This window comes from Pyrus communis, chromosome 11 (genome assembly GCF_041283825.1).
Source record: "Pyrus communis isolate YQ-2024b chromosome 11, ASM4128382v1, whole genome shotgun sequence".
NCBI lineage: Eukaryota > Viridiplantae > Streptophyta > Magnoliopsida > Rosales > Rosaceae > Pyrus > Pyrus communis.
This window is the reverse complement of record NC_142575.1, coordinates 9,249,878-9,260,678: the sequence shown is the minus strand read 5'-3', so window position 1 is coordinate 9,260,678 and position 10,801 is coordinate 9,249,878. Positions and strand designations below refer to the sequence as shown.

The following is a 10,801-nucleotide window of genomic DNA, read 5'->3' as shown; positions in this document are numbered from 1 at the left end:
TGATAAAGAGCATCCCCATCCTGAGCTCAGGAGAGGATCCTCTTCCTTGAAATTTGGCCACGAATTGCAACGAGTCTCTTACGTTTAAATATTTTTTTAATTGCTCTACTAGCATCTAAAATTCCGCTGTAGCACAAAAAATTGGTTTGAGCATTGTTTCAAAACAACCGGGTTCGAATCCCGGCAGCGTAAATCGTTTTTGCTATTTATTTCTATCATTAAATTTTTTATTTATTTAAAGGGAATTGTTATTAGCACTCTAAAAATATCATTTTACACTCTAAACCTTATATAATTAGTAAGAAAATTACACTTGAAAAGTGTAGAATGAGACTTTTGAAGAAAGGCTGAGTTCCACTAGGGTCAAAAACAAGAAGGCTTGGAAAGTAATGGGCTTGTGAATGCCTGCAGGTTCCTGCTTTCCGGTAGCTTTAGCAAAGGAAGAAAGCGTAGAGGCTTCCAAGCCATGAATCCTCTTCAACCTTTGGTTCTTCTGAAAGTGCGGAGAACCTCCTGGGCAATGGTTAATCAAAAGATAGATGGGCGGGTTAGAGCTTGCTGGTTAGCTGGGCGAAAGAATATATAGATCTATTTAGAAAGAAAAATAGATCTATATTCATATAAAAATCAAAATGATGGGTCCGAACTAATAGAAAGCATAAACACCTCTACACATTCTTCTAATAAAAAAAACGTTTTTTTTTTCATTAGAGGCAGTTGAATAGCATCAATTAATGAAACTTTTATACTGACAATCCTAACCCCATTTTTTCTTGCTAAAAGCACTTTTACCATATAGTATATCCAACATTTGTTTTTTTTTTTTTTTTAAAATCTTTTCACAACGGCTTATTCTTACAACATAGCAAAAGCAAGTTTGGAAAAAAAAAAAAAAATACAGCAAGCCCAAACTAGCCATAATTGTACGTTCCTTGTACTCTTTTCCCTCTCAATTAATTAGGATTTTCTCCATAAACATAATTAAGGAGTACCTAAGTAACAAGACTACTGATCAACCGGATATACGTTGATAATTTCGAATCCAAACAATTGACACTGACAACGAAATCAGTTTAAAACACACACTAATCAAATTAGCTGCAAATAAACGTTCATAAATACGCCTTTTAGCAATTGAGACCACAGTACCTGGTGAATAAAACGATTAAGAAGAACAGGAAAATTTGATCAAAGCATATCATTAAACCTGACAAGCTAAGCTGCCTATGTCTACGCTTGTGACTTGCGATTTCTCTTTTCCTCGATACCCGACTGAGAAAATCTACGCCGAAGAATTTCCAAAACCTCTTCCATTTTCACGCCTTTACAGGCCAGCAAAGCCATGCCATGATAAAGTACATCTGCCATCTCTGAGGCAGCACGCAGCCTGTCTTCGTTCTCCTCTAGTGTTCGGCATAGCTCATCCGCCTCTTCCCTGGGATGAGAAAGAAAAACCATGAACAGAGGCTTACAAGTGAAAATACAGAAGATAGCTCATTTTGTAATATAGTCTTCGACAATGAGGATAAAATCATAACTAGAACCACCCAAAAGCCTGCATCCGATATTAACAAGCATATTACTTCATGAGAAGTTAAGATACAAAGCAAATTTATATCATTCTGACTAAAGTCTGAAACCCTACGACATTTTGAACATCTTACCTGATTTTTGAGCACAACAACTTCTCATCAGATAGTAGACGCCGAGTCCACGAGGGCTTTCCACCCTGTGGAACTTCTAATTCTTCTTTTCGCTTGGCAATTGTCGATTCTAATGAGTACAAGGTGGTCAATGCCAATTTATGTTCTTCCTCCTGTCACAAATCATCTGAATCACTTACAAAACAAGTAATTTGATGCTTGATAAAAATATGTAGGTTACTATAATTGATTAAATGTTGAAAACCTGTCGGCGTTCCAACAAATCAAGCACTGGGGTGTAATAGCACGTCTCTGAGCCTGTGTGGCAAGTAGGTCCATCAGGCTTCCCAAGGTATATTATCTGAGAAAAAGGTCTGAGTTAAAGTAGTTGAGGATTAGAAAATGGGTTCCAACTAAACTAGCCAATGACATACGGAGTCTCGGTCACAATCAAGGAAGATTTCTTGAACATTAATGAAATTATTGGAGGTCTCTCCCTTTGTCCACAATGTTGATCGTGACCGACTGTAGAATGTAGCCTTCCGTGAGGAAACTGTCGTGGCCACTGCTTCCCTGTTAGCAAAGCCTTGCATCAAGATGGCTCCTGTGTCAACATTTTGAGCTATGGCAACCGCCAAACCTTTCTCATCCCATTTTACACTGTCTAACACTGTTTCAACCTGAAATATTATTGGTGGATGTTATAATCTCCTCCATTTACATTTTCTATCCTGAAAATGGGAAGAGGAAAAAGACGACATCCAAAATAAACTAAGTGAAGATGCATACATTACATCTATTGGCACTACAGTCTTTGTCACAATATGAGAGTGATTCGTAACAAGTTTAGCACATTTACGAAACTAAGTGAAGATGAATACATGTCATCTATTGGCACTACTTGTAGGTATATGTTTTGTACATTCAAGGAAAGGGGGTTGCTCTCTAGAGTCCAGATGGGGCTCAAATCAAATATCAGGAAATGACAAACTACGTCAAATTTCCTTCTGTATAATTCTTAGTAAACACCTATTATGAATAGTGAATGATAGGAACTCCATAAATATAGAAAAATTAAGAAGACGAAACACAATTTTTCTTTTTACTGAATCATGTAGTGCCCTGTATGGTAGAGTTGCATTTCCGAAGAACATGGGTTAAGTAAAAATTTAGGGCTTGGTTAAGCAGTATTACCACTCATTCTGAAGGATGATTCATGCTAAGTCACAAGAACAAAATGAAGCAGTGTAATTCAAAAAGAAGATATAACAAGGCTATCTTTATCATCAGAAGCAGCTAAAGAAGGGGTGTTGCAGTTCTATTCAGTACTGATTTCTGTAAATGCTGATGGGTTTATCAAAACATATTCAAACAATGAAGAATCCTTCTGTAATTTCTCTATTCAACATCTCGATTAGAAATATTTCTAGTAAAGAATGACAATCAACATTAAGTTAGTGAAATAGGTACCTTTGATTGCAGATGGAGGTCCCTGTCAAAGTTGCTGGTGGAGGAAGCATAAACAAGAGAACTGCTCTTTCTACTGAAATTGCTTCTACCATAGTGATACCGGTTAGAAACGGAAACGCGGCAAGGGGAAGAAACTCTCACAGATTGCAGAAAATGCAAATGTGGAATCGCCATTCACATCAACTTTCCTGAGACATAAATACAAGATGAAGCCATTTGTCACCAAAAAGGAACAATGGAAATAAGAAAATAATATCAATTACAAACGCATCCACAATGATACCTAGGATTGAAGAAATATGCATGAGTCCGCGAAAATTAAAATCTTGAGAGGAATTAAGACAACGGAAATTGTATCTGCAATAATACAATAGATAAATCATGAGAGTTATGATAGAAATATGTGTGTGTGTGTGTGAGAGAGAGAGAGAGAGAGAGAGAGAGAGAATACCATAGCAGAGAACTTCTCCAACCAGTCCCTTTCTGATTCTTATGATTCCCTAAATAAAAAAGAGAAGTTTATAATAATTCTTTATAGGGTCCTCTCCTCAGAAGCTAACTTAATTCTGTGTTGTACATTAAAAAAAAGGGGAAATCGAGCATTGGTTTAACTTAGTATTCATCTTGTCAGATCTTGATTCACATGAAACGAATACAGTTCCACAAAGGATTCATGTTGGGGTGATGCAAAGATAGAAAATTATATGATTTCATATTCTAATCACCCATATCGACTGTAGTTGGAGTGGGATCCATATCAACAGCCACATAATCAATCTTTCGGGAACCAATAATATGAACGACAAATCAATGATCGATAACGTATAGATATGGATCCCACTCTAGCTATGTATATTCCATAATCACCCAATAAGAATATTCAGCACATCAATGTAAGTTCTTTTGTTCCATAACAATGCAGAACCAAACCTCCTATAGTCCTATGAAGGGGGTTTCGATTAAACCGGTTCAAATCTACTCCAAAAGTTCAAACCTTCTTGCAAAATGTGCTCACAACAACATCAGTAGCTACCTCCCTAAAATTTATAAGCATATTTGAACACATTTTTACAAAATTCCCATCAAGTTTCTACTGCAAATTTAAAACCCAGGCATATATTACTTCAAAGCTCCAAACTTTACACCACTTAATTACTCCAAATCCAAAGCAACAGCATTAATCAATTTTTTCTTCCAAAACCCATGATTTTTTATCGGGTACCAATGAATTCTTCACAACCCATGAATTTGCAGAGCTTTTTTAGTAAATTCAAAACCAGCAATAATGGGTGAATGTGAAAAAGGAAAAAAACTAGGAACGGAATCCATTTTAGTAACATGTATTCATACCTCAAGAATCTGAACAGAACTAGAGTAAAAAGGGAGGCGTACTTGGTTGCTGCCAGGGCTGGGCACGGGCCGGGGAGGCCTAATTTTGAAGGAACGGACCGGACAGGAGTTTAAAAAAAATGGGTCAGTCCGGGGCGGGTACAACAGATTTTAAAACAGGAACCAGACCTAACTTGGCCCGGGTACACGGGTCCCCTTTTTTTTTTTTTTTGGGAAATAATAAACACTTAATTTTTACAGATTTTACAGTTTTACAGCACCCTAGAAGAAGCATTACGATGCCAGACTAAGTTAATCTAACTACATAGCAGCTGATCTTCAATTAACTAAGTTAACCTAACTACAAACAGAACAGACCACAGAATCATAACACAAGACTACTAAAATATAGGGCTGCATATGTTTTATTACATTATGAATGCGTTCTGACATTGGTCAACAGAACTATAGGGTCACAGGATCTTCCAGTTCCTATAGAAAATAAATAATGCCTAAACAGGAATGCGAGAAGCAGAGGGAAAAAGGAAGAGCAGCTTAAAAATAGGCTCAACCCTGAGGAAAAGGAACAGCAGCTAACAATAGACTCAAATTAGACACAGAACAGGAAATCCACCAAATAAGTTCTAAGCATTAACATTCCGGTTGCCAACCAACCAGTCGGTGATTATTTGATCTCGTGCAATGTATAAATGATGTCATGCACAAGATGAGGATAATGAATTTAAGCAGCAAGTGTGGTTTCAAGACAAATCAGTCCAGAATATAAGTTCTTAAGGCTATAAAATGATGAAATTTATAGAAACCAACCTCAAGAATCTGGCGCCACTCTTTTCCAGACAGCTGCGAGAGAGAAACGATAAAAATTTATGAGTTACTCTTGACCATCTACATTTATCAGACCAAAATCAATAGTGGCTATGAATGGTTAAATGAATACAGTGGGAAGACTAGTCCTTTCTGGTTCAGTGTACTCCACCTTATCTTCCACCTTTCGCCTACAACAAAAGAAATAAAAATAGCCTAACTTAACCAACCCTTGAAATCTGCCCTAGGGGTCACAAGAAACACAATCATCCTATCCAAGCACATGGCAATAACTCCAACGAAGATGCAAAACAGGGACTACCCATGTCACAGATTCATTAAACACAAGATCAGAGTAATAATGCCAACTCTAAATTGATTATGGATTTTGCAACTAAACTAAAGACGACAAGTTAAAGGATCTGAGATAGTACTCTGAATCAGTAACAATACAACTGACGTATTTTTGGGAATCAACATCGCTTCATCAAGATACTCTGAAATTACAAAACATAGCTCGTAAAGACCATAAAATATTGTAATGATATAATCCATGAGAGCAAGGATAAAAGCTACCAAAATTTGAATCTCCACATCACAACCCACAATTCCCAGGAAGTTCTAGTCAGATTAACCATTCCTAAAGAACCCAGATTTCAACCTCACACAAGCTGTCCCCACTCAGATTGACTCAATTCACCAGAGATAATGTGGTGGTCGACGATTTTACCACTCAATCAGACACACTCACTCTCATACAACCTGTTAGTACCCATATCTGTGATTAATTTCAACATGTTCAGAAGGTAATAACTAAATCAGAACCAACCTTCATTGGTCTGGGCATTGGTGACGACGAGGTCATAATCAACAGAGTCGAGCCCGGGGTGGTGGAGGAGACGACGAGGCGAGACGGCCAGAGAGAATCGAGTCGAGTTCGAGGACTCCAGTGACAGAGTCGAGCTCGGGAGACCTAGGTCCTAGGGTAAAACTAACGGTTCAGATTTGCTGGTAGGTTCCTTTTCAATCTTGTCCGTCCATTGCAATTACAAACGGGCCGGTCCGGGTACCCGTTTCTATACTTCTGGAACCGCCCTGCTCCTAAAATTTCAAAGCCCCATCCCGCCCTGCCCAGCCACGTTTCTCTTTTCAAAAATTAAGAACGGGCCAGTACCCGTACCCGTCCCGAACCTTGATTACCCGTCCCGACACATGGTTCTTATACCCGTTTGCCCACCCCTATTAGCTGCTAACCTTTGTTTGCTAAATATTGCTGAACGTTTGCTGTTGTTGCTCAAGTGGTGCCGTTTTACGGAAAGGATTTTTCCGAATCTCTTCCACCAATTCGAACCTTTGAAATTTGATCCAATGGTTAAAGTTATTACAACTTTTAAAGGAGCTCCTATTTTTAATCGGTTGATCAAATTTCAAGAGCCCGAATTGATGAATTTGGTGAATTTGGTAGAAATGATCTGAGAGGATCCTTTCCTTGTTTTACGACAATACAAAACGTTATATATCACAAAGGAGGCATGTGTGCAAAAGAAAAAATAAAAAGTGGCACGTGCGGTTTGTTACGGGATCCACTAGATTGGCCTAAACCCAACTTTTGGTCCAAATATGTTTTGAATTGAAATAACTACCCAGAAAATTGATCTCCACACCAAATCCCAAATGTTGACATCTTAGTGCCAATTCTACCCATAATTAGTCTGGTTTTTTCATTACGTATGAGTTTGATATTTTAGACCATCTTTAATGGAAATGACAAATTTCATTTTTATAGCTGCTGTCACAAAAAAGAATTCTGTAAGTCTTCATATTCCAACCAAGTGATTTGAGAGAGATTTGGTGCAAGAAGGATGTTAAGCGGATGACACTTCTTGGATGGCGTTTTATGGTCAAGCTAGGCAAGGTTTCTTTTCTACCGACTTGATCTCGTTATGGCATTTGGTATTTTATGCAGAAATTCTTCAGTGTGTTAGGAACAGAGATAGACATCACGTGTCATTATATAAGTGGTGAAATTTTTTATTTTTTAAGTTGTTAATTTTTTAACAAAAGCATCTCACTATTTGTATAGTGACACATGATGTACCATTGTGTTTTGAGCACACTAAAAATTCTCTTGTATTTCATATTTCATGGTTATTGGCACATCTTTGTTGACTTCTAGTGAGTGGGTTTTCGAGTTAAAACTTTTGCTTTTCTTTTTATTTGATCTTTAATTTTTTTTTGTCAAACTATATATTTTGTTAGATTAAATATTTGATTAGTCACTAACAGAATTCAAACCCTATACCATTATGCAAGAACTTAATAAGCAGGAAATACGAAATACGATACGAGAGATGTAAATAAACATAATGAAAGGAAAGGACAAGATGGTCATTTACTGAGAAAGAAAATGCGAAAGAGCGAAGTGGCAACATCATGTGTAAAAATTAGGGCATCACCAGACTCACAAGCCAGCCGCAGTGCTAAGTAAACGTTACAACCGTTAGATCAAATCCCCAAAATCCAACGGCTCAGAAAGAAACCCTAACGAAACTGACGCAGCACTCGCTCCCCCTTTAAATCCCCGAGCTCCTCACTATCATCTTCCTCTCCTCCATCTCGCTCCTGATTACAAAGTCTGCGGCGAGAGAGAACCCCCTACCATCTTTCACTCCTCGATTACTTAAGGTTAGCATTTCTGCTTCAACTTTTATGGCTTCAAAATTCTTGAAATCTTCTCGGTTTGCATGTTATCCGATTTATTGAAGTGAATCGATGATCTGGGTTTTGGTTATGGATGAATATTTGTGATTGGATCTGTGGGTTTGTGTTGAAAGTTTTCATTTGCGTTCGTGGGTTTTGAAGAAGCTGCATGTGGGTTTCTTGTGTTTTTCGTTTTTTTTTCCGAAAATGTTTGAGGATTTATGAACTGGGTTCTTGAATGTGCATGCAAATCCTTTAGCTTCTTGTATCAGATGCGGGAAGATCTAATCAGATTCGGGTTTATCTTTTTTACTATATTAGGCTTCATTATCTGGTTTGTGGATTTATCAGTTCCATGTGACTCGTTCCCTTGAAGCAATATTAATCGTGTTGCTTTCCATAAATTTTTACCTCGAATTTTCCCTTGTTTATTTGAGGATTATTGGTGCAACTAAACTTTTTCATAAATTAATTTCGAAATTTGTGTTTAAAACGTTTAATTTTGTTACATTTAGAAATATTATGCATTTGGGTTCAGTAAATTGATTGCAACATTGATGATTCCTACAGACCTGTAATGATTTGCGGATGTGATCGCAGATTTAAGAACATCTAAGGGACTGAGTTCAATTTTCTCGTTTGTTTAGGAACACTGTAGCAACTAACTTTTGGTTGTGCATGTTTTTAAATTAAATTAAAATTTATCTTTGTTTCTTTTAATTTGTAAATCCTAGTAAATATGTACTTATTTTGTGGTAACTGTGATGATTCCTTCAGACCTGTAATGATTTGCGGTAATGATCGCATATCTAAGAACATCTAAGGGACTGAGTTCAATTTTATATTTCCATAAATACTTGTACATTGTTGATTTGGATTTAATTTCATATAATATATGCTGTCTGCCTAATTGTTTGATGATGAATTGGCCACACTGAGACGATTGTATATTTCATTCAGGCTAATTGCCTGTTGTGTTTTGATGATTGCTGTTTTCTGTACTTTCAGATAACTTGCTGAGATCCCATCATGGGTAAGGAAAAGGTTCACATCAACACTGTGGTCATTGGCCATGTCGACTCTGGGAAGTCAACCACCACTGGTCACTTGATCTACAAGCTTGGAGGTATTGACAAGCATGTCATTGAGAGGTTCGAGAAGGAGGCTGCTGAGATGAACAAGAGGTCATTCAAGTATGCTTGGGTGTTGGACAAGCTCAAGGCTGAGCGCGAGCGTGGTATTACCATTGATATTGCCTTGTGGAAGTTTGAGACTACCAGGTACTACTGCACTGTTATTGATGCTCCTGGACATCGTGATTTCATCAAGAACATGATCACTGGTACCTCCCAGGCTGATTGTGCTGTCCTCATTATTGACTCCACCACTGGTGGTTTTGAGGCCGGTATTTCCAAGGATGGTCAGACCCGTGAGCATGCTCTGCTTGCTTTCACTCTTGGTGTCAAGCAGATGATTTGCTGCTGCAACAAGGTGGGTCTTATACATTATTTGTGGACATTTCAGTCGTTATGATTGTACTTATTTGTGGACGGTTCTAACTCATGTTTCATTATTTCTGAATTTTGCAGATGGATGCCACCACTCCCAAGTACTCAAAGGCAAGGTACGATGAAATCATGAAGGAAGTCTCATCCTACCTCAAGAAGGTTGGGTACAACCCTGACAAAATTGCCTTTGTCCCCATTTCTGGATTTGAGGGTGACAACATGATTGAGAGGTCCACCAACCTAGACTGGTACAAGGGACCAACCCTTCTTGAGGCCCTTGACCTGATCAATGAGCCCAAGAGGCCCTCAGACGAGCCCCTCCGTCTCCCACTTCAGGACGTGTACAAGATTGGTGGCATTGGAACTGTGCCTGTGGGACGAGTTGAAACTGGTGTTGTGAAGCCTGGTATGGTTGTGACCTTTGGTCCCACTGGACTGACCACTGAAGTTCAAGTCTGTTGAGATGCACCATGAAGCTCTTCAGGAGGCTCTTCCTGGTGACAATGTCGGGTTCAATGTTAAGAACGTTGCTGTCAAGGATCTGAAGCGTGGTTATGTTGCTTCGAACTCCAAGGATGATCCTGCAAAGGAGGCTGCCAACTTTACCTCTCAGGTCATCATCATGAACCACCCTGGGCAGATTGGAAATGGTTACGCTCCAGTGCTGGATTGCCACACCTCCCACATTGCTGTCAAGTTTGCTGAGATCTTGACCAAGATTGACAGGCGATCCGGTAAGGAGCTTGAGAAGGAGCCCAAATTCTTGAAGAACGGAGATGCTGGTATGGTTAAGATGATTCCCACCAAGCCCATGGTTGTCGAGACCTTCTCTGAGTACCCGCCTCTTGGACGTTTTGCTGTGAGAGACATGCGCCAGACCGTTGCTGTGGGTGTGATCAAGAGTGTGGAGAAGAAGGAGCCAACTGGTGCCAAGGTGACCAAGGCCGCAGCCAAGAAGAAGTGAAGTGTTTTATGTTATTGTCCGCCCTTAGCTAGATCAGTTTTGTCGAATGTCGTATATTTTCCATTTTTGTGCCTACTCTCGGAGTTGGACAGGTTTTACAAGTTTTACATCGTAGCCCTCTTGCCTTGCTTGCAAGGATTGTGGAGGAGCTGAGCGGCTAGAAGCGATTCTGGTTGCTCGGCAAGCTGTGTTGTATGCTATTCGTTATGGTTTTTTGTTGGTTTATACATTGAAATCGGTCGTGTAGTTGGTGATTGGACAACTTTGTATAAATGTTTGCAATCGTTGTTAAACTTGCTTCTGTGTTAAATTCTTGTCTTTGCTTTTGCTTTTATGTTTTCTTTGCCTACTCCTTTGCGACC

General features: G+C 38.8%; 3 protein-coding genes and 2 non-coding genes across 18 annotated transcripts; 4 read left to right on the top strand and 1 right to left on the bottom strand.

Moving 5' to 3' along the window:
• Positions 1-156: 156 nt before the first annotated feature.
• On the bottom strand, positions 157-6,237 carry LOC137741935 (histidine biosynthesis bifunctional protein hisIE, chloroplastic). Of its 14 annotated transcripts, none has more exons than XM_088679250.1 (12): positions 6,097-6,236; positions 5,702-5,764; positions 5,401-5,458; positions 5,271-5,303; positions 4,464-4,542; positions 3,565-3,613; positions 3,397-3,470; positions 3,114-3,301; positions 2,078-2,323; positions 1,909-2,004; positions 1,665-1,816; positions 1,010-1,435 (listed from the first exon to the last, which is right to left on the bottom strand). In XM_088679250.1, exons 8-12 carry the CDS (start codon positions 3,285-3,287, stop codon positions 1,231-1,233), a joined length of 873 nt encoding a protein of 290 aa, XP_088535376.1. In that variant the 5' UTR covers positions 3,288-3,301; positions 3,397-3,470; positions 3,565-3,613; positions 4,464-4,542; positions 5,271-5,303; positions 5,401-5,458; positions 5,702-5,764; positions 6,097-6,236; the 3' UTR covers positions 1,010-1,230. The 14 variants fall into 14 exon arrangements, with proteins under 14 accessions (XP_088535371.1, XP_088535376.1, XP_088535377.1 ...); XM_088679251.1 differs by having other exon boundaries at positions 5,440-5,458; XM_088679245.1 differs by lacking the exons at positions 4,464-4,542; positions 5,702-5,764 and adding an exon at positions 157-513 and having other exon boundaries at positions 1,208-1,435; positions 6,097-6,237.
• Positions 6,238-8,516: 2,279 nt separating this feature from the next.
• LOC137743950 (small nucleolar RNA SNORD25) lies at positions 8,517-8,597 on the top strand. Its single transcript, XR_011069556.1, has one exon. It is a non-coding gene; the product is annotated as a small nucleolar RNA SNORD25 (small nucleolar RNA).
• A 126-nt stretch (positions 8,598-8,723) lies between these two features.
• On the top strand, positions 8,724-8,804 carry LOC137743949 (small nucleolar RNA SNORD25). The gene has a single exon (XR_011069555.1). It is a non-coding gene; the product is annotated as a small nucleolar RNA SNORD25 (small nucleolar RNA).
• A 192-nt stretch (positions 8,805-8,996) lies between these two features.
• Positions 8,997-10,749, top strand: LOC137741933 (elongation factor 1-alpha). Its single transcript, XM_088679243.1, has 2 exons — positions 8,997-9,458; positions 9,557-10,749. The coding sequence occupies exons 1-2, from the start codon at positions 8,997-8,999 to the stop codon at positions 9,935-9,937; spliced, it is 843 nt and encodes a 280-aa protein (XP_088535369.1). The 3' UTR covers positions 9,938-10,749.
• LOC148692863 (elongation factor Tu C-terminal domain-containing protein) lies at positions 9,939-10,749 on the top strand. The gene has a single exon (XM_088679242.1). The coding sequence runs from the start codon at positions 9,939-9,941 to the stop codon at positions 10,437-10,439; it is 501 nt and encodes a 166-aa protein (XP_088535368.1). The 3' UTR covers positions 10,440-10,749.
• Positions 10,750-10,801: the final 52 nt, after the last annotated feature.

Bases quoted from the DNA above. Each gene is read 5' to 3' on its own strand.
- LOC137741935 (XM_088679245.1), bottom strand. From the start codon at position 3,287: ATGGCGATTCCACATTTGCATTTTCTGCAATCTGTGAGAGTTTCTTCC. The intron at 2,005-2,077 runs GTATGTCATTGG...CCTTTTTCTCAG, and splicing joins TTGATTGTGACCGAGACTCC to ATAATATACCTTGGGAAGCC. The intron at 1,436-1,664 runs GTAAGATGTTCA...TTCTCATCCCAG, and splicing joins TTGTTGTGCTCAAAAATCAG to GGAAGAGGCGGATGAGCTAT.
- LOC137741933 (XM_088679243.1), top strand. From the start codon at position 8,997: ATGGGTAAGGAAAAGGTTCACATCAACACTGTGGTCATTGGCCATGTC. The intron at 9,459-9,556 runs GTGGGTCTTATA...TGAATTTTGCAG, and splicing joins TGATTTGCTGCTGCAACAAG to ATGGATGCCACCACTCCCAA.
- LOC148692863 (XM_088679242.1), top strand. From the start codon at position 9,939: ATGCACCATGAAGCTCTTCAGGAGGCTCTTCCTGGTGACAATGTCGGG.